This window comes from Engystomops pustulosus, chromosome 3, assembly GCF_040894005.1.
Source record: "Engystomops pustulosus chromosome 3, aEngPut4.maternal, whole genome shotgun sequence".
In the NCBI taxonomy this organism is placed as follows: domain Eukaryota; kingdom Metazoa; phylum Chordata; class Amphibia; order Anura; family Leptodactylidae; genus Engystomops; species Engystomops pustulosus.
In genome coordinates, this window is record NC_092413.1 from 218,591,882 (window position 1) to 218,616,659 (window position 24,778).

The 24,778-nt window shown below is 45.7% G+C and overlaps 1 protein-coding gene across 4 annotated transcripts; it reads right to left on the reverse strand.

Annotated features, from left to right (window-relative positions):
• Positions 1–8,332: 8,332 nt before the first annotated feature.
• On the reverse strand, positions 8,333–24,420 carry ZNF395 (zinc finger protein 395). 4 transcript variants are annotated; one of them, XM_072143851.1, is made up of 10 exons: positions 23,949–24,420; positions 18,370–18,602; positions 14,877–15,124; positions 14,670–14,776; positions 13,475–13,710; positions 13,288–13,388; positions 12,115–12,373; positions 10,860–10,952; positions 10,375–10,478; positions 8,333–8,936 (listed from the first exon to the last, which is right to left on the reverse strand). In XM_072143851.1, exons 2-10 carry the CDS (start codon positions 18,598–18,600, stop codon positions 8,825–8,827), a joined length of 1,491 nt encoding a protein of 496 aa, XP_071999952.1. In that variant the 5' UTR covers positions 18,601–18,602; positions 23,949–24,420; the 3' UTR covers positions 8,333–8,824. The 4 variants fall into 4 exon arrangements, with proteins under 4 accessions (XP_071999952.1, XP_071999951.1, XP_071999950.1 ...); XM_072143850.1 differs by having other exon boundaries at positions 18,370–18,605; positions 23,949–24,419; XM_072143849.1 differs by lacking the exon at positions 23,949–24,420 and adding an exon at positions 21,399–21,880.
• Positions 24,421–24,778: the final 358 nt, after the last annotated feature.

Genomic DNA, 24,778 nt, shown 5'->3' on the forward strand with positions numbered 1-24,778 from the left:
CACTCATGATAACGAGCTGCTCTGGTCAGGGCCGGATTGGGGGTCCTATGGCCACACTGAAATGATGCGTTTGCCTAGTGTTTTGAAATAGTAAAAACACAGCTGCATTTCAGTTGCATTTTTCTGGTGTTCGCGGTGTTTTTTAAAACACAACGCAGACACATAGTGAGCGCTGCGATAGGACCGCGTTCACAAGATGCGACTGAATTACATCCGGAATAATATCTCCTCCCTGAACGCAGGTGGGTTTACACCTAAATGCTTGGATTTGGTGAGTAGTAACAAGTGTTTTCTCAACATGGCAAAACTCCTTCCTACTTACCAAACACAAGCATTTAGGTGTAAGCCCACCTGCGCTCAGGGAGGAGATATTCAGGCAGTTATTCCAGTGCAACATAAAGCAGGACCTGTGCATCCCCCAGCCCCCCTCATATTGTTACCCCCTCAACTCCCCCCCCAATAGTGGCCCCCTCTCATCTCTCCCACATATTGGGGCACGTTTACTTACCCGGTCCTGTCGCGATCCCTAATCCGGACGGTCTGATGAAGATGCATTCCGGCGCGATTCACGTAGCTCGTGCGTCCGATATCCGTCGCATCACCGCCCAGGTACGCCGGAGTTCACCTTCTTCTTCCTGGTGCTTGTAAGTGCGTGTCTTGCGACATAAGTTCCGATGGTAAATCCTGCGCGTTGTCCGAATCCATCGGATCGTCCGGTGGTGGCGCCCCCCCCCATTTGTGTCGCGTGAAGGCCGGAGCCGATGCGCCAAAATCCCCTGTTAAATGTGCCGCAAAACGGAAATCATCGGGAAGCCCGTCGAAAATGCGGTGTGCGGACCCTTAGTAAATGAGCCCCATTGTGTCCGCTTTCATCTCCCTCATATTATAGCCCTCATCTCTCATTTCCCTCCTCATATTGTGACCTCTCTTATATCCCCCTTACATTCTGACCCCTCATCCCAATCATATTGTGGCCTCTCTCATCTCCTACTTATGTTGTGATGTTTCTAATCTCCCCCTCATATTATGTCCCCTCTCATCTTCCCCTCATATTGTGTCCCCCTCTCATCTTCCCCTCATATTGTGTCCCCTCTCATCTTCCCCTCATATTGTGTCCCCCTCTCATCTTCCCCTCATATTGTGTCCCCTCTCATTTCCCCCTCATATTGTGATCCCTCTTATCTCCCCCACATATTGCCCCCCCCCCCTTTGTCTGTAGCAGAGGTACTCCGCTTGGTGGTTACTCTCACACACTTGTGCAAACTTTTATTCCAGCCTTTATCACCACTGTTGGTTAGGCGTCCTCTATCACAGCCTCCATGTTATCTTATTACTACACCAGTCTTTTGTGTGCTGATGTTCTAGCGCCCCCTGGGGTAGGGGTCTCTGTCAGTGTCTTCTTGGGGTTGGCCTCTGTCTTACAGCCCCCAACACAGAGGCATAGCTGGGAGGAGAATGTATTGTCAGCCGAGTACCAGAGGGGGCGCCAACAAGCTTCCTTGACTTTTACAGATACCCAGACATTTCGACTGGATGCAATTGTAGCAAACCCTCAGCTGTGAAGTTTTTTTGCTGTGAAAAAGCAATGGTTATAAATCAGGATGTTCAGATTCACTGGCAGCAAACTTGGATCAATAAATCATCATGAATCACCAATCACTTATCTCAATATATATTGGGGAAACGGTTCTGCATGGAAAAGCAAAGTGATTAGTGTAATGTGAACAGAGATCTAACGAGCACCAAAAGATTCTTGCAGTTTGATGGCAATGGCATTATTAGGTCAGCATCGCCCTCTGGAGTAAACCTGTGGTACTGCGTGTGATCAGCGAGGATTAAGACTGCCATGGGCTCTAGGCTGTATGGAGATGGTAGCCCCCCAACCACATACCTCTTAAGTTACTTACTATATACCCATAACTAAAATACATAATAAATCCCTCTTATTAATAAAAATACAGTATAAAGCACCCCCTCGTGAATATATGCAGCACCCCCGTATACAGCTGTTTATATCTCCATCCCCTAATTAATATATCCAGCCCTAACTTTACTCACCATCTCCCGCTCACCTGGTGCGACCCCCTCCTCTTCCATCAGGAAGATGTCTGGCGCAGGAGTTGCGGTGATGTCCCTGCGCCAGGACCCTGTGTGCTTCTTGGTGTAATGGCAGAGCAGGGCGCGTATTGTTCCCTTGGTGGGGGTGGGGGGGGATGCTGCTCTGCCTCCAGCTATGGTTTAACATCTAGTTTATAAGTGCCAGGATAGATTCAATCCCCACACAGGTCCCTAAATCTAATGGACGATTCAGACGACCAAGTGAACCTCGAGCCTGGGTGACCACCAGAATCGACCACACTGTAATCCGCCATTGAATGGTGGGGGCCCCGGGGTGCGCGCCTCAGAAGCCATCCCATAATCTACATTACAGTCTGCTGCATATCCACAGTCATCGATTAAAGTACCCAGAGGGCCTCAAGAAAAAAAAAAAAAAAGTCACCCTTTCTTTAGGACGAATGTAAAACAAGTAAAATCATAAACATGTCGGGTATCGCCCAAAAATGAGTCCCATCAAAATGTAAAAACAATTATTCCCAACAGTGAACCCTGTAACGGAAAACAGCGCCCGAATGTCCGTATTGCCACTTTTTTTTTTTGCAACACAAAATTTTTTTTAAATAAAAAGTAATCAGAATGTCCCCAAAATCGTTTCAATGAAAACACCAGCTCACAGCTCCATGCACTACAGTATGAAAAAGTTTCCCCCCTCATATTTAAAAGGATTATTCCAACGGTGACAAGTTTCTTAAATGTACTCAGGATAACATAATAACACATCCTCTAATTCACAGTTGTGAATGCAGCATTTCACAGATATAAGTCCAACCTGTCTCTTTCAGTCCTGCTGTACACAATTTTGGTTGCCCCTGGATACGACCGTAAAGCTTCTACGATCGGATTCTTCTCATGAAAAGCTTCTCCTGTCTGTACACTGCAGTGCTCTCCACCTCCTGCCTTTGCATTACAAGACCAGCTTAGACACAGGCACTTCCTACTGGCAAGGGGCAGTGTGCAGAGACTTACTCTACAAGCTACAGACAGATAAGGTCCTTATCCAGGAGGGAGGCATATAGCAGGGCTAACCCTGTGTGTGTTATAGCAGAGCTGACAGTGTTTTCTATTGATTAGGTAACTTAGCAGAGCTGAGAATGTCATTGTGTGTAATATGCATCTTATGGATCTCATCTGTGATCCGTCTCATCTCTCTTTCTCAGTGTCAGATACTAGTAAGCTAAATAAAATAGTATATAATCCTTGTACCCTGATAATCTAAGCACATTGTCAGCACACAGCATCTCACAGCACAGAGGGATCATGAAGTGTCTGCTTAAAGAGTCCCCGCTCACACTCTGGAACCTTACACCGACCATCACTGAGTGATAGTGTTATTGCTGGTTTAGCTCCTAAGTAAAATTGTAAGTAAGGGGGTAAAAAATATCTTTATTGTGCAAACATCACTAGGGGATTAAAGTCTGAGAATTGTTTTCATAGGAAAACCCCCTTTAAGCTCCTTGAGTTCCAGCCTACCACTTATTTTTCTTGCCAGTGCCTATCTTATCCAGAGTAGAAAGAACTTCTCCATCTTTGGACTGGCCTGTAATACTCTCTTCCTCCTGCGGGGGCACTGTGGGGAAATGTAACACTTGCTGCTTGGTTCTTCTTACCGATTACACCTGATCATTAAGAAACGCTTCAGATTGAATATTAATTTATCTTTTTTTTTTTTTACTGCACCGTGAAACCGTGGTCTGAAGTAGAACCAATGAATACACAAGACAATAATAATTATTTAGAAAATATATTTCATATCGCCGCTGTATAAACATACAAGTTCACATTTTTTTTTTCTTGTATTACAATAGAAATAATACTTGGAAGACGGCTGGAAAAAAAAAAAAAAAAAGCTCCAGCAAAAAAAAAAAAAAAAACAGTGAGGGAAAAGATTTTTTTTTTTCCAACAAAAAGTTAAATTTGAGGTTACGACATGCACGTATACAACAGAATCATTGTACGGAGGAACGAGGAAGTCTCCGAATAAAAAATACCCAGGGTTTTTTTAGTTTTTTTTTTTATAAAGGACGTCAAGAGGATGGTTAGTGTTTGTACGACACTGCGGTGTATGTATATACAGAGTTAAAAAAAAAAAAATTTTAAGAAATTTTTTTATCTTTAAAAAAAATTAGATATTGAAAAGATGCAGTTTAACTTTAGGTTCTGCAAATTCTAAAGATTTTAAGCAGTGAAAGATTTTGTATATTGTCACCTACGTATAAAGTTGCATCCAACGATTTCCCGATTACAAATTGTGCGTTAAAATTGACAGAAAATGTTTAAAAAAAAAAAGAAGAAGAAAGCACCATGATCCCTCCCGGCGGCTCAGTATACAACCCCTGGGAGGGCACTAGCTGCATCATTACATGGCGGACAGAGGAGCACAAGACCAGCAAAATATGCAGGTTCCTTTATTTAAAAAAAAAAAAAAAAAAAAAGATTGCTGTGCTAAAAAACTTTTTGGGATCACATGTTATTTACAAAAGAAAATCAAGTGCCTTTACATTTTTTAAAACAAAAAAATTAAGTAAAATGTTTTTTTTCTTTAAAAGGAACTAACCAAAAATGGAAATGTCCTCAAAATAAAAAAAATGTAAATTTAAAAAAAAAAAATTAAAAAAAATAAAATAAAAATCGCCAACAGTAATGAGAGGCCCAATCCAATTACTACTCAAAGACCAGTGCTACAACCTCAAACAAGTGCCCATGAGTGACCGTTTCCTAAGCAGTCCGTGGATATTTGAAATTCGACAAGGGTTGCTTAAAATGGCCCCCAAAAAAACTTAACCTTAAAATTTTTAATCAAGTTTGAATATTCAAAGTTGGGGGTTTGAAGGAAATGTTAAGAGTCAATCTCAGCATAAAAAAAGCTGCCATAAAAAAAAAAAAAAAAAAATTTAAAAAAAATTTGATTTTTTAAAAACACATCTTTTTACGCGAGACGTCATTCAGAGCCCAAATACTGAATAAAAAAAACCCATTGCAGCTTCAGGGCAACCCAGAGCCAGAATAAGACAAAAGGCATGAGAGACAGGAAAATGTGGCCACTGCAAACAAAGGAAAAATGGAAATATTTCCTTAAAGGGAGTCTGTTACAATCAAAACACAACCCAATCTAAATATAGCATGTTATAGAGCATTAGCAGCTGAGCAGATTGATATATAGTTTTGTTGGAAAAGGTTGATTATAACCAGTTATAATTGATCATAATTTTTGTTTCTAGGTGTAGGAGTCAAGTGGGCGGTCCGACTCAATGATTGACAGACGTTCCTGCAAGTTCTACTAAACCTTTCCCTTACAAATTATATATCAATCTGTTCAGCTCCTCCTGCTCTATAACATGCTCCCCTCAGGTGAGACTGCATTTTCGATGTGACGCATGCCCTTTAAGCTGCCATGTTAGAGGGGAACATTGAAATTACATTTCTAAAAAAAAAAAAACGAGTTAAGAAGACTATTCTGCAATAATGGGCACCATATTAAAAGTTTTACCTCAAAGATTTTTTAGATATATTATAATAGGCCACCCCCCCCCCCCCCAAAAAAAAAAATCACAAATGTTGTGGGTGGGACCAACAGCCTGCAAAGGTGACATACATATACATATATAAAGATATATATATATATATATATATATATATATATATATATATATATATATATATATATATAGTCACTGTCCACTGCAAGGAATGGAGGTATACAACATCCAGCCCAGTATATGGGGGGGGGGGGATGCAGAGGGGGGCTCTGACTTTTGGTTGGTTTTTAAAAAATTTGAATGACATATTCAAAAACTTTACAAAAAAAAAAAAAACACAGAAATTTGATGCTACCGACAGCTTAGGAGTGTAACTATAAAAAAGTCAAAATGGGATGAGCAACATCCTGGTCATGGACCTTTCAATGTACTAAGAGGGACAACTTATTTTAGGGATACTCAAGTGGTTTCATAGAGTGATAAGCAGGGGTTGCCCCCCCGACTAATAAATTTTGTGGGTCCCCACAGAATGATAATCCAACCCTGTGTGTGCAGAGAGGAGGGTTTTCTATGACTTGGGGCCCCTTCTCCTGCTCAGGGCCCCCTGCACACAGTCCCAATTTCCCCCCCCCCCCCCCGGTGGCGACCCCGGTGAGAAGGAATATAAGAGACAATAAAACAGGATAATGGTATAGCTTAGGTATACTATCTCCGGAGCAGCAGTAAAACTATCCTAAAAAAAAAAAAAAACTTTTTGATTGCTACATGTAGATATAAAGTCTATCTTTCCAGTATAGGCCAGACGCAGCGTCATGCAGTCAGCAGCACGTTATATTTTGGATAACTGGGCTCATCGTTCTCCCTCCTGTTACACTGTACACACATGTATTCCACATAAGAACAGGTTCAGATCCTTCCAACTTTTTGCGCAAAAGCTCAGCTATGAAAAACGGAAAATCCTAACTATACAGATACATTCATAAAAAAATGGTAAAAAGAAAACCACAAAGGGGTTAAAAAAACAAAAAACAAAAAAAAAGGTGCATTAAAGGCTCTAAGGACCATTCATACTACAAGGAGGTCATGTACATTCATCCAAACTTGACTGACTTCTCCTGGGGGTTTCAATGACCCGTTTGGTGACTCCCACTTTATCATGGACACACCGGAACATGATGGAAGCTATCGGTTAACCCCCCCCCCCCCCCAAGCTGTCCCGTATCATTACAACTTGATAAGTGCCTTAGGGTATCACAAACTATTCAAAATACTGACTTCAACATTGGACTTTTTGGACAACTCCTCGTAGAAATGGTCCAAGCCAAGACTGACCTGCACAAAGTGGATGAGAATCAAACTGGAAGACCACAGAATTCTTGGTGGGGACCGTTATCGACCAAGGAATTGGGTCAGAAGACCGATTCATGGACGTAGGTGGTGCATCTACACAGGGTTTCCCCTCAACAGGTCATGATTTGAGGATTTCCAACAGAGAAAACCACTGGGGCAATGTACAGACAATGGAGGAACCCTCAAAAAATTGTCCCGTTGGAGATTCTTGAAGACCAGACTTCAAAGGGGGTTTTCTAGGACTTTAATACTGATGACTTTGCTTCAGTAGGAGAAAGCTGTAGGACCATCTAGGGCCCATGGTACAGGCAGAGCAACTTAGGAGATGTAGAACGTTGCAGCCTCTTCACTCTGGTCAAAGTTGGACCATCACCAATCTGATATCTTATCTCAAGGGTTTGTAGTCAATATTAAAGCACTGGATAACCCCTTTAAACCAAAATACAAAGAGCTTAAAAATACAGAGACTCTCTGTGGATCACACCCTCTGACCACCAGTACGTCCTACTGGCCACAAACTGTTTAGGTCGAACCAGAATTCCAAAAACAGCCTACGAGGTCTTACATTGGTTGGCCATCATGGTTGTGCTACCTTATAAAGAATAGTGGTCCACTATTCATCATTTTTTGGGATGGGACCTCTGTTTGCTCTGACCCCAGACATAACCCATGGATCTGACCAAGGAGGTGACCATGGAGGTGACCAAGCGATGAGAAGAGATGCTGGAGACCTCTACTTCCTTTCATCGAATAGTCCATCCTCAACATAAACGTCTTGAGGACCAATTCAAAGAAGGGCACCGCAGGTGGATTGTTTCGCAGGTCGTCAACTCTCCCCATCCCATCAGTTGTTTTGGGTCATTTTTTAAAAAAAATTTTGGACCATGTTTGGTATTGGAAAAGTTGAGGAATGCTCAAGGGAGTGTCTCAAGTGACAACAGAACTTGTACGTGAAGCTTTGGTGATGTGTTGGGTCATCCCAGAGAGTGGCCACCATAGCCACCCTACCCGAGAACTGGAGGAAGGTGTTATACACTTAGGAAGAGGACCACCAAGGCTTCAGGTCTCCTTACCTGGACCTCCTTAATTAGGCCTTCAAGGCTGCTTTGAAACAACTGGACGGACCCCAAAAAATAGCAGTGACTCCTGCACGGACACAAAGGTACCAACTGATGGCCTAAAATGGTCAACATATCACACATCAATCTGTGTAGATGCAGAGCACCAAAAATGGTCCTTTTTGTGGAATCGTCTCACTTGCCCGATCCCAGGGTGATATACACACGTACAATATGGCGTCACAGACTCACGAGATACCAAAAAAAACCCCTAAAATTAGGAACTGGAATTTTAAAAACTGCTCTTTTTGACGGACCCCCGGACACTGCAAGAGTCAAAACGCATCTTTACTGTATATACAATTCTCTGCATTAAAAATCATGTAACAAAATATAAGAACAAGTATAGTGGGGGGGGGGGGGCATATACAGGTCAGTGTAGGGGAAGGGGGAGCAGACGCTATATACAACAAAGGACGGCCATCTCCAAACTCCGGGAAACTTTTTGAAACTTGTAGCCGTAAGGGATTTTTTTTTTTTTATCCTTAACACTTTGGTCCCTACGCGTGTGTTTAACAAAGTTAAAATACAAAAAAAAAAAATCCCTACAGCCTTACAATAAAAGAAAAAAATGTTTTAAAACTCTGGCCGACATACGTTGATGTACAGGTTGTGTCATTTACAATTTTTTTACAGTCTTTAGTCGTCACCGATTTCTCAGAGAGGCTTCGATTTCGGAGGCTCCGGGAGCCTTAAAAGGGATGACACTAAATACGCGACTCTCGGGAGACGTGAATATACTGGGGAATGGGGGGGGGAGGTTCAGTCGAGGAACCTCTGACAGGCTTTTTTCCACCGGCAGGCGGTGCACCACTGGTCCCGGTGTTCGATGCCGTAGACCTTACGGCATTTCTTTGCTTCACCACGAACTTTCCTATAAAAATAAAAAATAAAATCATATAGCAAAACAACTTACAGTTCAAAAGGGAACCTGTCAGCAGACATCGACCTAATAAACCACTATCCCTAGCTTGTTGTACCTGCTTTAACGCCTTCCAGATGAGGTTTCTTCAATCATCGGAGTAAAATCAACTTCGAAGTGAGAAGTAAATTGGTTGTATAAAGTCAAGGAGGTGGAGAGTTTAGTGCTGAAGTCAAGCTCTCTCTGCTGATGAACACCTCCTCCACGGTGACCGACATCATTCACCAGATTTTACAGGAGCCAATTATTGATGTCCTGGAGTGCAGTTGTATCAATCACAGCAGAAGGGACGCTCTGAGGCAGGAGAGCTTGACTTCAGCGCTAAACTCTCCCAACTCTGTAACTTATTGCAATCATTTTACATCTCACTTCAAAGTAGATTTACTGGATGATACAATGGGCCATGAAAGAAACATGATCAAAATCCACCCTGATAAACATTACTCATAGATCCAGGCACCAGGACTGTGGGAATCCTCTTATATTTGTTATCCATGACCTCCTTCCTGCTTAATATTATGACAATGAGCCAGAAGTCTTATCCAACTCCCTGCTCCCCCAGCACTGGGAGGGGGAAGTTCTCCTGCACAGTGTAACAGCTACAGCACAGAGGGGCTCTGGTAAACCCCTCAGGAGCCCTTCTGGCTAATAAGCATAATTTTAAAAGTTGATTTGAGAAGGAAGGAGGCCACGGATAAGAAACATAAGAATATTACCGCAGTCACAGTTGCTCGATCTACGAGTAATGTCCCTGGTTTATCAGGGACAACATACTGGTAGTGGTTTATTGGGTCAGTTTCTCCTGACAGATTCCCTTTAAATTAAAAAACTAAAATAAAACAAATCAGTTTAAGGTCTTAATTTAACTTTGAACCTCCCCCAATGCTTCCAGATTTTATGGATTTTTTTTTCCTAGTACAGTAAACCCATTCCCGAAGCCAAAAACCAATCCATGAAATGTAGAAGATATTGGGAAACCAAAAAATACAATAAAAAAAGTAGATCTTACCCCATCATCTTCACCACAAAAGGATGTAACTAAACTCTTATTTTTGGCATTATGAGAAATACATTTTTTATGTGCATCAGAGGTGTTAAAGGGATACCAAACTGGGGACAACCCCTTTAAAAAGCCAGAAGTCCCCTGACCCAATACCGGCAGCTACTAACGATAGATTGATATACTGATCCCCCATGTAAAAAACAGGAGTCTATGGTTATACTGACATCTAGTGGCCAGACAGGCAACAGCATAAAAAACTAAATTATGGGAGCATCTCGCTTTACAGCCTGCTGTAAAACTAGATCTTTTCATCTTACTGATCCAAATAGGTAAAAAGTGACAAATATTTACCGAATTAGAAAAGATGGAGAATGTGGAGGAACCTACCTGCTGCCATTGGACGCTCTGGGTGGCGAGGCCACGATCAGCTGCGACTTTATGGATGGCGTCTGCTGCTGCTGTTCACTGAAGCTGAGCGACCGGCTTCTGATCTGAAAGGCGGATGGAACGGGATGAAACAAAGTGTCGGCCTCTCATCTGTACATTGTACTAGAGGCAGAACCCAAATCTTCCTCCCGCCCGGAGGTGCAGGTCTCCTCATTCACTGCGATGGGTTTGGTGCGCCAATTATTGGAACGCCCATAGAAGTGAATGGAGACATCACACGTTCATAGCCGGGGTTCCGGAACACTTCCTTATAGGAGAGCAATCTAAAAAGTCTCCCCAAGGAGGGGGATCAGTTCTAGGACCCCTTGTGGAGGAATCCATATTCGGTACCACAAGCCACGGCCTAGCATGACCTGACCTCTGAGGAGTCCTAAAAATCTAACAGGGGAAAAAAAAAAAAAACGGATAAACGGCGTCGTACTTACCGGAGAGAGAGTTGGGAGCGTGGAAGGGGCGGCTGCCCAGCTTATACTGGTGAAGATGTGAGGGGACACTGGGATCTGAATGGAAGGCAGAGCCTGGCAGGAGAAAAGCAGAATGAATGACGAGGAGACGGCACACGGGGGAATATACATTTCTGCTTTCCCTCTCCTCCAGAGCTGCGTTCACAATTCTGCTGTTGGCCACATAAAAACAGACAACTTAGTAAATTAATTGGACACAATGTGGTTTAGTGGGGGGCTTTATGTTGAGATGCAGTGTCTCTACCTTAAGATGAGACACTGAGCTGCAAGTCATTGCTCAATAGGTCTCTAACAGCCAGTACGATGGGGAGGGGTCCTCACACTGCTGTGCTCTTTGCCTTCTCTATTGATATGTTCTGCTATGCTCCCAGTGACTTCCGTAGTGTTCAGCCAGAAGCCTTCTACAACTTTTCCTTAGAGCAAGGGATGTGAAGCTGTTTAATGCAGGGAGCCCAGAGCACAGCAGTGTGAGTCCAAGTGCACTTGGAGTGTGAATATTTTAGATATTCCTGATGTTATGGTTATAAATCCTGCTGGCACAAAGAAATGATTACACATCTCTGCAGGGACAATACATGACACTGGCTGCAGAGAGTACAGAGCACAGCAGTGTGAGGGTACAAAGGCATGATTACTTATCTATGCAGGGACAATACATGACACTGGCTGCAGAGAGCACAGAGCACAGCAGTGTGAGGTCTGATTACACATCTCTCCAGGGACAGTACATAACACTGGCTGCAGAGAGCACAGAGCACAGCAGTGTGAGGTCTGATTACACATCTCTCCAGGAACAATACATGACACTGGCTGCAGAGAGCACAGAGCACAGCAGTGTGAGGTCTGATTACACATCTCTCCAGGGACAGTACATAACACTGGCTGCAGAGAGCACAGAGCACAGCAGTGTGAGGTCTGATTACACATCTCTCCAGGACAGTACATAACACTGGCTGCAGAGAGCACAGAGCACAGCAGTGTGAGGTCTGATTACACACCTCTCCAGGGACAATACATAACACTGGCTGCAGAGAGTACAGAGCACAGCAGTGAGGGTACAAAGGCATGATTACTCATCTATGCAGGGACAATACATGACACTGGCTGCATGGACAAAACTGCCAACATATTACATTTAAAACATTTTGCCATATAAACCGTCAATCCAGGAACACTGACATTTCACATGTAATGTAAAGGTTGTGGGATGAGTTACCTGGTAGGCATGATCAGCCTGGATATGCCAGAAGGAGCCTGGGGCAGACTGGCTGAGGGCACTGGGCAAGGGAGACTCCAAGGAGGCCACTTCCACAGCCTGAGCCTCCGGCTTGGGTGTCACTGGCTGGATGAGAAGGGGGGCGGTAGCAGTGCTGGGGCTCCTTGGGGTGCTCTCCACCTCAGACTCATCCTTCATTTGGACCTCAGTATAATAGAAATCTTCTTCTCTCTTACGCTGGTCCGAATCCATCCCATCTCTAAAAGGAGTTATACAAAGGTCCAATCTTAACAAGAACACAAACTGATCCTGAGTTACATCCTGTATTATACTACAGAGCTGCACTCACTATTCTGCTGCTGGTGCCGTCACTGTGTACATACATGACATTACTTATCCTGTACTGATCCTGAGTTACATCCTGTATTATACCCCAGAGCTGCACTCACTATTCTGCTGCTGGTGCAGTCACTGTGTACATACATGACATTACTTATCCTGTACTGATCCTGAGTTACACCCTGTATTATACCCCAGAGCTGCACTCACTATTCTGCTGCTGGTGCCGTCACTGTGTACATACATGACACTACTTATCCTGTACTGATCCTGAGTTACATCCTGTATTATACTACAGAGCTGCACTCACTATTCTGCTGCTGGTGCAGTCACTGTGTACATACATGACATTACTTATCCTGTACTGATCCTGAGTTACATCCTGTATTATACTCCAGAGCTGCACTCACTATTCTGCTGCTGGTGCTGTCACTGTGTACATACATGACATTACTTATCCTATACTGATCCTGAGTTACATCCTGTATTATATTCCAGAGCTGCACTCACTATTCTGCTGCTGGTGCAGTCACTGTGTACATACATGACATTACTTATCCTGTACTGATCCTGAGTTACATCCTGTATTATACTCCAGAGCTGCACTCACTATTCGGGTTGTGTAGTCATTGCTAATGGATTTCAGCTCTGCAGGATTGTAAATTCAGCTTTGCAGAATAACACAGTGAAGCTAATCAGACTGCGCAAAGACCCAAGTTTGTGCATCCACCGATCTACTAAGTTAAACATATTCACCAATGCAGTAAGTTCCTATCATCAGAACACTGCAGTATAAGGTAGGTGGATGCTGGGTGAGGTAAGTTCTCTACGTACCCCAGATGTTGAGTCTTCACATGGCGTTTAATGCCGACAATGGAGCGCAGCAGTTTCCCACAGTTTGGCCACAGACACTTGTACATCACCTTCACAGAGTTCTGGAAAACACAATACAAGTCAATAGAGAACAATGGAGAGAGGAGAAGACATCCGATAGGTGGGAAAAGCTGTGCAGGGGCGGTACCTTCCGCTTCCGAGGGGCCGGCTCGTCCAAAAGAAAGGGATCGGGATCGGTCTCAAATCCTTCATCGACGTGGGAAGCACTGAACACCTCGCCGGTGTACTTGGGACTGGCCTCATTGTGCGGAGGAGACGGGGTGGACGCGCCACACTCCACGCTCCAGTGCCCGCTGGTGGTGCTGCTGCCGCTGTCCGACACGTCTCCACTTTCCTTCCATAAGTCACAGGTGACTTGAGGAGCTGGAAAACGAAAGAAAAAATGAGCGGTCAACAGATTTCTGGGCTCTAAAGATCTGTACATGCACTTTAAGCCATTTTGGAAGTTCTCTTTGCTTGCTGTCAGTGAATAGAAACATATATTTTGCTTTGGAGACTGGAAATCTTCTTACAACTGAGGGTTTTTGTTTTTTTTACACAGCATCTCTCTAGATTTTACTGCAGATACAACAAATCTGCACTGATACACAGTACCAAACAAGCAGAGAATGCTGTGGCTTCTCAATATTTAGCTGATATATGCAGCGCCGTGGACTTCAGAGCTGAAATCTCCCCCTTCTATGATCTAAACTCTGTGTATTCACCGAGTCCAGACCTCCTCTGCCCAGAAAGACCGCTATAAAGTGAATATAGTTGGAGCAAACTCTCAGCTGCAAAAAGAATCTGTAAAATTCACTTACAGCAAGCAGAGATTTTAAACATAAAGAACTAAAATACAAAGCTGCTGTTTTATAAAACAGGACATAACAAGATAGCAAATGTTATATCCCAAAGTAAACTTCCAATAATCCATTTTCTTCTAGATGGAATCAAATGGGGGAAGAATCATCTGTGGCACTGCTGTGTCGTTACTTTGTGTCAGTGAGAACATTAATTAAGCACTTTAGAGGTAGATACATGTAGATCCCACCATCCAGATTAGGAATTTTCCTCTTATACCAGATTAGCAGGTGCCGGATTAGTAGGAATCATCCAAATATCTGATATGATACAGCAGGGGGCGCTGTTCTACAACACCCAACCTGCTCTGCACATCTATAGATGCCCCCAATAAATGTACATTCTGCCAGGACCCAATCACCTGCAGCTGATCCTACATAGAGGGATCTTCTATTATACCCCAAATTAATACCCTTCATCTCAAATGGATACCGGAGACATCAACAGGACCAGATCCATCAACAGCATCGCTCTGCCCTTACCTGGGATAATCTCACTGCACGGGGGGCTCTGCACGATGGGGCTGCAGGACAGGCTGGTCAGCACCATAGCTGCCATCATCTCATCCATGTCCACCGCGTCAGAACGTCTGCAAAATGTAAAAATACAAAAGTATTAATTATATTCTCAGACTTGGGAAATAAAACTAGAGAAGAACAGACGGACCATACACAGTAACAAACACTCACCTCTTTGGGACATCAATGCTGCGAGACACCATTCTCTGAGCTGCACTGGAAGAGTTCATGCTGCTGGGGGACACAACGTGCTCCATGGAGAGGTTCATGGCCTTCGGAGCCTCCGCGAGACGCACGTCTTCTGTCTTCCTGCACAGGTGAAGCCCGAGCTCAAACAGGAAAACCTTCACCTCATCATCAACGTGATTGTGCTGCTCCACCAAACCTGCGCACTCCGCCCCATTGTGTGTAACGTACACCTGAAATATAGCAAAGCGCAACCGAGTGATATAGTGTATACATCCTGTATTATACCCCAGAGCTGCACTCACCATTCTGCTGCTGGTGCAGTCACTGTGTACATACATGACATTACTTATCCTGTACTGATCCTGAGTTACATCCTGTATTATACCCCAGAGCTGCACTCACTATTCTGCTGCTGGTGCAGTCACTGTGTATATACATGACATTACTTATCCTGTACTGATCCTGAGTTACATCCTGTATTATACACCAGAGCTGCACTCACTATTCTGCTGCTGGTGCAGTCACTGTGTACATACATGACATTACTTATCCTGTACTGATCCTGAGTTACATCCTGTATTATACCCCAGAGCTGCACTCACTATTCTGCTGCTGGTGCAGTCACTGTGTACATACATGACATTACTTATCCTGTACTGATCCTGAGTTACATCCTGTATTATACTCCAGAGCTGCACTCACTATTCTGCTGCTGCTGGTGCAGTCACTGTGTACATACATGACATTACTTATCCTGTACTGATCCTGAGTTACATCCTGTATTATACTCCAGAGCTGCACTCACTATTCTGCTGCTGGTGCAGTCACTGTGTACATACATGACATTACTTATCCTGTACTGATCCTGAGTTACATCCTGTATTGTACTCCAGAGCTGCACTCACTATTCTGCTACTGGTGCAGTCACTGTGTACATACATGACATTACTTATCCTGTACTGATCCTGAGTTACATGCTATATTATACTCCAGAGCTGCACTCACTGTTCTGCTAGTGGTGTGCATACATCACATTACATATCCTATACTGATCATGAGTGCAGCTCTGGAGTAACTCAGGATCAGTACAGGATAAGTAATGTCATGTATGTACTCAATGGCTCCAGAGGAATAGTGAGTTCAGGTCTGGAGAATAATACAGGATAACATACACAATACCTTTACAGTCTAGTCACTGTTTCTCCCAGATATTGCTGCTCAGGGGAAATAACTAGAATTTCACAATTTTAGCAGCTGGGCAGCAGAAAACAAGTTATAGGAAAATCCTATCCTTTTCCAGCAAGGTCTTCTGTTCCACAATATTCCTGGGGGACTCATACACGGCTTATTGGCAGATATCCTGGATACACAGGCGGCCTGGCAGTGCACGCAGGCTCCCGCTCCAAGGATGAGCAACACAAAGGGTTAAACTTCCTGACTAATTACAAGAGGCTGACACTCTGCCAGAACAATTAACAAGGAAATTTACACTTCTTGGAAAGTTTATCCCTGAAGTGTATATACAGCTCCCCCCCACCTAGAAAACATACACACATATGCACTAGTAGTCTATGGAGATGCACTGCATGGGAGCTGTGAACACAAAACGACAGGATAGTTCCTAATTTTAGATGCATTAAGGCCCCTTCTTGGGAGGAAGTGGTTAATGCTATGACTATATACATCACATGAAGGACTGGGGAGGCGCAGAGGATGACCCTCACCCCCTCCCAAAGCTTGTGACACCAGTAATAAACTCATGACCTGAAATCAAGATAAGGACGAAAGGCGAGTGGTCATCGGGTTTGGAGATATGTACAATGGCTGACGGGGCGGACTCAAAACAGCAACATAACCAATTTTGTTTTTACAAAAACAGCGCCACAGGTGTATACAGGTTATGACTGGTACTGCAGCTCAGTTTTAATCACTTTAATGGAGCCGAGCTGCAATACCAGACACAACCAAAGAGCGGGTGTGGCGCTGTATTTGGCGGAGAAAGCACCCATACTTCTCCAATCCCTTTGGTAGGTCTAAACTGCTTCGGGATGATACGTGGCAGCATAAATCTAACCACAAAAAAACACTAAATTCACCCCAAAACCAAATTGCTGGATAAAACCACTGCCCAGTTCCCTAGAAAGGGGAAGGAGACTAAAGTTTTTGAGGTCTTAAAGGGGATTTTCCACTTTAGACAAGGGAATCCCTCAAAATTGGCAGATGCTGAAATAATTTATACTATGGAAATGCAAAAAAAATGTTCCCTCCATGTTCCAACCAATCACAGTACAGTTTAAAGGACACTATCAGGGTGCGTTCACACATGACGTAAACACATGGGTCTACAAACTCATCACAGCAGATGAGATGAGGAGATTTTCCTAATTACTTTGCCGTCAACATTGCGTTTACAAAACGCATGCGTTAACAATACATTAACATCAAGTTAACACCTGCGTTTATTAACATGGTGTAAACACAATGTTGACTGTAATGTAATTAGGCAAATCTCCTCTTCTCAGCTGCTGTGATGCTTTTGTAAACACATTCATTAACACCACATGTGAACACACCCTAAGAAATTGATTCATTTGAAGCGATTGATTGATCGGTGGCCATGAGACACTAGGATTCAATTATCAACACCAAATCATCTATGTTGCCTATGACAACCAATCAGAAAACAGCTTCCATTTTCCAAGAGAAGCTTATGGAATCAAAGCTGAGTTCTGATTGGTTGCTATGGGCAACACTAACATCTATCAGCTTTGATACACAAGGCCTAGTGTTCCCTTTTAAAGCCTCCCTTTTCCTTGGCTAAATTTAGCTCCGTCTCCCTTCAGGCATGTGACTAAGGGTGATGCCACACGTGGCGGTTTGAACCCGTTTTTGGTCCGGTTTTAAGCAGTCCGTTAAAAACCGCATGTGGTAAAAAACGCATTAGTTTTTTGAAAACGCATCCGTTTTTGACAGGTTTTATCAGTTATTTTAATTAAAACTGGTAAAAAACCCATGCATTTTTGGACGGACTGCTTAAAAACGGACCAAAAACAGGTTCAAAACGCCATGTGTGGCATCACCCTAAACAGCTCAGCGTTAAAGTCCCATAATGCACTACTCTTCAATGAGCAAAAATAAACCCTAATTAAAAGGTGAAAGTAAATATTAATAAAGTTATTCAAAAGACGACTAAATTATTGGGAAAACACTGTACACATCAATGGGGGAAATTCCTTTAGGAAACCTCAAACTCATGAAACTCAGCATTTTCAAGGGTTTATCTAGGATCAGAAAACCCCAAAATAGCGCCACACTTGTACACAGGCTGGATAAGGTACTGCAGCTCAGCACAAGTCATTTCAATGTAGGAGCTGCAATACCAGACACAGCCCAAAGTCAAGGGGGGCACCATTTCAATGTTGAAGCCGCCATGTTTTACTGATCCTGGGCTTTTACCACACAACCTGAATCTTACCTTTTGGCCTGGATACAGTTTGAAGCGGCTTGTAGGAAGATTTCCCGGGGGATAAGCGCTTTCCTCCAGGCATTCCTTTAAGCATCCTCCATCGTACGCTCCAAGATGGGCCCCCGTAGCGAGATCTCCGGGCCCTTCCATAGACATGCCATCTGCGCTTAAATTTGGGGCGCAGACCCTGGCGCCAAGAAGAGAGCGCTTGCCGAGACGCTTGGAGAGTATGCTCGCCATACCTGCTGCGATACAACAGACAGAAGACGGCGTCGCATCAGAAACGATTTTTGTTATTTACAGTGTAATACATCAAAATGACCACTGGGGGCGCCGCTCACGCATTTATACTCTAAACTACAATTAAAGCACCTACACAAAATTAATATAATTAGTTTAGTTGTGGTGGTCTAAGCTCCGCCTCCTCCCCCACCCGAGTTTCCGTCCTGTCTCATGCTTTACACTGCAGCTTTGCTCCTTTCAATTCACAGTTTTAGTCGAGTTTTAATATAACCTCAGGCTACATGCACACGACATGTGCCGCCCATGAAAAAAATGTGCCGATTCTCGACTATGAAAATATGTATGCGTACAGTGTTACGGTTCGTTACAATTACATCAAATCTAAACTATGACCGACACACTGTACCAAAAAATAATCACCGAAGAGAAATTCTGTTGTTGTGTTTTTATGACGCAAGTGGACTGGATGTAATTGTAACAAACCTCCAGCTTAGAGTCTTAACGAGATCACAAAGCAAGCAGAGCTGTTGTCAAGAGAAACAATAAGGAAAATGTAAAAGTTTTATTGTCCAGAAAAAAACTAATACAAAGGTCAACACCGACAACAAGGCAGCAGCCTACAACTGTAGCAAACCCTCAGCTGAGAGAAAAACAAATTCAAAGTGTGAACTAAACTTTATTGACACAGAAGAGGACAAACAAGAAGTGTGGACGGCTTTCGGTTACGGGAGCAGTGAATGGGCAGGAGGCTTAAGTCCGCCCCCTGTTGACAGCCTGCCCTGAAAGCCCCGCCCCCTGTTGACAGCCTGCCCTGAAAGCCCCGTCCCCTGTTGACAGCCTGCCCTGAAAGCCCCGCCCCCTGTTGACAGCCTGCCCTGAAAGCCCCGCCCCCTGTTGACAGCTTGCCCTGAAAGCCCCGCCCCCTGTTGACAGCCTGCCCTGAAAGCCCCGCCCCCTCCTGCTGCCCAAAAGTCAGGCATTTGTTAGAAAGTGCAAGCACAGGAGAAGCATGTGACAGCTGAGCACAGGAAAAGGAAGAAGCATTAACCTATATAGTCCTTAAAGCCTTCTGCAGCCATGACACACTAGAGGCGGTCCTGCCCCTTTAAGGCTGCAAGAGTTACACCAGCAACTCTGTGAATCAGCTGATCTGCAGGAAGACGAAAGCTGTGGATCCTGCACAGTGTATCAGACGTGACGCCATAGAAGACATGACCTGCGGCACGTCTGGTGAACACACGGTTAAATTCCTGACCTTATAGGTGGCGGACAGAGGGGTTATTTTTTTACATACATCTGTCCATCTGATAATCCGGACCTGATGTTGGATTAAGGATTCATCCTAACACATCAATGGAATGGTACATGGCACAGGCTCAAGTACCCTGGCACTGGTCCATATCATATCAGGTTCCCTGGCACTGGTCCAATCTGGGGTAGACACAAGGGGTAATGCTATACACTGCTATGCACATGGCACAAGCTCTATAGCGCCCCCATCCCACTGCAGTATTAGTCTGCGTATTGCATGCTGTCCAGTACCAGAGCCCCTCTGGTATCTGGGTATAGACGGGCTTCAGCTCGCCCGCGTGGTGGCATGCAGCTATGTTTGGCACGCCAGCCGGTGGGTGTGGTAAGGAGCGGTCTGCTCACAGATAAGGAAACATTGCTCCACAACAACATCAAAAACCCAACGGAGAGGGGGGGGGGGGGGGGGTAAACATAAGATTACAGAGTATAGAACCTCATATATAATGTATCCGTATTATAGTATTATCAGTAGTAGAACAATACACTGGATCAGAACTGCTGTACACCAATAGTAACATTTATAATAGAATAGCTGAGGGGGGCCGGCAGGATAGCAGAGTCCAAAACCGCGCTGCAACCCTGCTACATCCAAACCATAATCTTCAGTGAACTTTGGGAAGTCTTTGCGCCCCCCTGTGTCTTGCGTTTGATTGCCCAGTGTTGTGTAGTAAATTTTGGGTTACGTTGGGAAGAAAAGTGACTGCACAGATGTGAAGAGTCACAGATAAATACACTGTATATACACACATACATAAACATCAATATAAAACACAGTAAACATACACACACATTCACCGCCCCATACATACATCTACATACTGAAACATAAACACTGCAATACTAATACCAACATAAACATTGAAACACAAATACATTTCTTATCTATACACACACACACACTAATATAAACTATATATAGTGATATACACCACTGCTAGATCTCAGATAGGAACATGGCCACATAAATACACACACAGTACATCCAAGTCATTCATCCAAACATCGCTATTATGTAATGTAAACACAGTGATACATAGAAACTTCAGGGGCCACCTTATAGACACACACTGATACATTCATTTATAAACTGATTATCATCATAGACCAAGATATAAACAAAGCCACATATTATATTACATCACACGCACTAATACAAAGATGTATAAACTGCAATATACACACAGCATATATCTCCACATAGTGATAGATCAAACCATTGCACATATATATTATATACAGCTACTTACATACATTATACTTGTATAAACCTGCAGATACATGTAACATGCAGCCTCATGCACACATCACTGCTACATACATGTAATATCCTGCTTATGTTTATAATGTTACGTATATAAACACAGACACCCCTCATACTTCCCCCTGGACCCTCCATCTGTATAGAACATGCGCTGGACCCACTAAGGTCTTACAGGTTACTTGTGATCCTCCAGTAAAATGCAGACCCCCAATATCTTACCTACCCCCAAAATAAGGACCAATGTGTTGTGCAGGACCACTAAGGTCCATTGCAAAGTCCCCAATTGGATCCTGTGGTAGCTCTGGGAAGGGGTCAGTCCAACACTGCCCAGACACAAACACCAAGTCCTGTGTCGTTACAGTGTAGCAGCGGGTACAGTATTCCACACAACCCCCTGTGCCAAGTCCCGTGTCGTTACAGTGTAGCAGCGGGTACAGTATTCCACACAACCCCCTGTGCCAAGTCCCGTGTCGTTACAGTGTAGCAGCGGGTACAGTATTCCACACAACCCCCTGTGCCAAGTCCTGTGTCGTTACAGTGTAGCAGCAGGTACAGTATTCCACACAACCCCCTGTGCCAAGTCCTGTGTCGTTACAGTGTAGCAGCGGGTACAGTATTCCACACAACCCCCTGTGCCAAGTCCCGTGTCGTTACAGTGTAGCAGCGGGTACAGTATTCCACACAACCCCCTGTGCCAAGTCCCGTGTCGTTACAGTGTAGCAGCGGGTACAGTATTCCACACAACCCACTGTGCCAAGTCCCGTGTCGTTACAGTGTAGCAGCGGGTACAGTATTCCACACAACCCCCTGTGCCAAGTCCCGTGCCGTTACAGTGTAGCAGCGGGTACAGTATTCCACACAACCCCCTGTGACAAGTCCCGTGTCGTTACAGTGTAGCAGAGGGTACAGTATTCCACACAACCCCCTGTGCCAAGTCCCGTGCCGTTACAGTGTAGCAGCGGGTACAGTATTCCACACAACCCCCTGTGCCAAGTCCTGTGTCGTTACAGTGTAGCAGCGGGTACAGTATTCCACACAACCCCCTGTGCCAAGTCCCGTGTCATTACAGTGTAGCAGCGGGTACAGTATTCCACACAACCCCCTGTGCCAAGTCCTGTCCTCCGTCACTGGCAGATGTTTACAGATCAGTCTCCCTCAGTAGTGTAAAGGCTGTGCCCCCTCCTGTGGATGCCAGCGCTCATACACCCCCATTAGGGGCGGTCTGCTTGTGCCAGGCTGCCCGTTTGTTAGTACAGCGATGATTTCAGACAGGCACAGGCCACGCTCCGCAACAAGAAGGGGGTGTGACACCATGTGTGACTGGTACAGGATGCCCCACGGGTGACGAGGTGTCACACCGCCCGGTAATCCGAGCATGATCTAGTAACCCTATATATGCCAGAGGGTTCCCCAGATTTGATCACTGCCCCTTACAACAAGAAGGGGTGCAGCTAGTGCCAGGACAGGGGTGCAGTTAATTTATCAATGCAAAGGGTTAACAGAAGGAACACAGCTACCCAATAGAGGGGATAAGGCCCCACGCACGAGCACCACCGTGTGCCATGAAGGGGCGCAGCCAACATAAAGCGCAACACCCCCATGTAACCAATGAAGAATGGGCACAGCTACCCCAGACCTTTGTAACAATAGAGGGGGCAGCGATCACATACATAAAAGGGGCACAACCAGCCCCCCCCCCCAGTAATGCACATGGCTAGACATTATCTGTGTAAACAAAGAAGGGGCATAGCCAACCCCACAAGAGTAAAATGTGGGTGAATACGCACAGCCATTACTATGTGACATGTCCTCCAAGAAATAGGGTGCAGCAATTACTGGGGTCTGTACCCAAAAGATGGTGACCCCACAACAGAGCAGTCTAGGATCACCATGTGCAGCTTTTCTATTACTGGGGGCCCGTGCTGCACACGTCTACAAAAGGGGTCTCATGGAATAGATCTGTCTATGCCGGGGACCCCCAGCGCAAGCAGCTCTACAGACGATAGGGCAAACTGCTGAATGCACTCCCGCACCCGGGGAGCCCCCCCTGTGGCAAGCACCCCCGCACCTGGGGAACCCCCCTGCGTCATGCACCCCCGCACCTGGAGGGAACCCCCTGCGTCCCGCACCTGGGGGGACCCCCCCCCTAGGTCACGCATCTGGGGACCCTCCGTGCGTCACCCACCCCGGCACCTGGGGGGACCCCCCACTGCGTCCCGCACCCCCGCACCTGGGGGACCCCCCACTGCGTCCCGCACCCCCTGCACCTGGGGGGACCCACCCCTGCGTTGTGCACCCCCTGCGTCCTAAACCCTGCGCCTGGGGGGGACCCCCCTGCGTCCTGCACCTGGGGGACCCCCTTTTGGCATGCAGTTGAGTAAATCCCCCCATTTGCGCTGTGCAGTGGAATCATGTGCGGCCGCAGCAGCAGCGGGCGGCCCGGGGCTGAGTGGGTGTGCCCCCGCCAGAGTTGGCAGCTGAGGAGGGGGGTGTGAGCTCACATGGGAGGGGACACGGAGCCTGCGCTGCAAACCTGAAAATAACACCGAAAAAATAAAAATGCAAAAATCCCCCCTAGTGCAGGAGAGTAGCAGCAGCGCCCACCTTGTGCCCCCCACCATGCCCGATGCTGTGCCAGCCTCACCACCGCCTCCAGCCGGTAAACAACATCCCCCGCCCTCCCTGCAAATCCCTCCAAAAACACATCTGTCTGTGCCGCCCCCCTGCAGACACATGCACCCCCCAGCTTATGCATGCATGCGACCCCGCTTACCTGGCCCGAGCAGTGTAGTCGGTGATGTAGTCGGTGTCCGGCTGCAGCGGTTGTGTCGCCCTGTGTCCCCTGTGCAGCCCCCTCCTTTCCTCTGCTCTCTCTCCGCCGCTCTCCCTCCTCCTCTACCCGGCTCCAGGATAAACCCGCGCTGGAGTCGGGTCGTGGCGGCGGCCGGCGCTGTAGTCGGAGGTCGGCTGCCTTGCAGTCGGCTGGCGGGGTGGTCAGTGCGCTGCGGGGTGTCGGGTGCCCGGGGGTGCGGGCAGGGTGCTGGGTGCTGCGCCTCCTGTGCCGCGGCCGCGCCGGGTTTTCTCCCTCACATGTCAGTGTCGGCCCCTCGCCTCCTCCTCCTCCTGCTGCTGCTGCCGGCCGGGTTACAGCCGACTTGTAAACAAGCTCCCCACATGCTCAGCCCTCTCCCTGCCATTGGCGGCGCCGCGGCCCCGGACACACACGCCCACCGGGCGGAGAACGCACCGCGAGCGGGCGCTACGTGTGAACTGCGAGCAGCCGGCCCCACAAGACGGTCTGCAATCCACCGCAAATCACGGCCGCTGCAGAACCTCTTGAGAAGACGCAACATGATGGTCAACCCAGACAAGATGTTCTGCAGCAGCACAGAGATCCATATATAATTGCTTCCATTTGTAATATACTGAAGATCAAGTATGCTGCAGAACCTCTTTTACAATCACTTGACGGACAGCTATGTTTGGGAAGAGGTTCTGCAGCAGCATTCATTCCTAACTAGTAGCTGCTGCGAAATTACTGTCAAATAAAGATGTTCTGCAGCAGCACCGAGATCCCTGTATAATAAAATAAAAAACAGATGT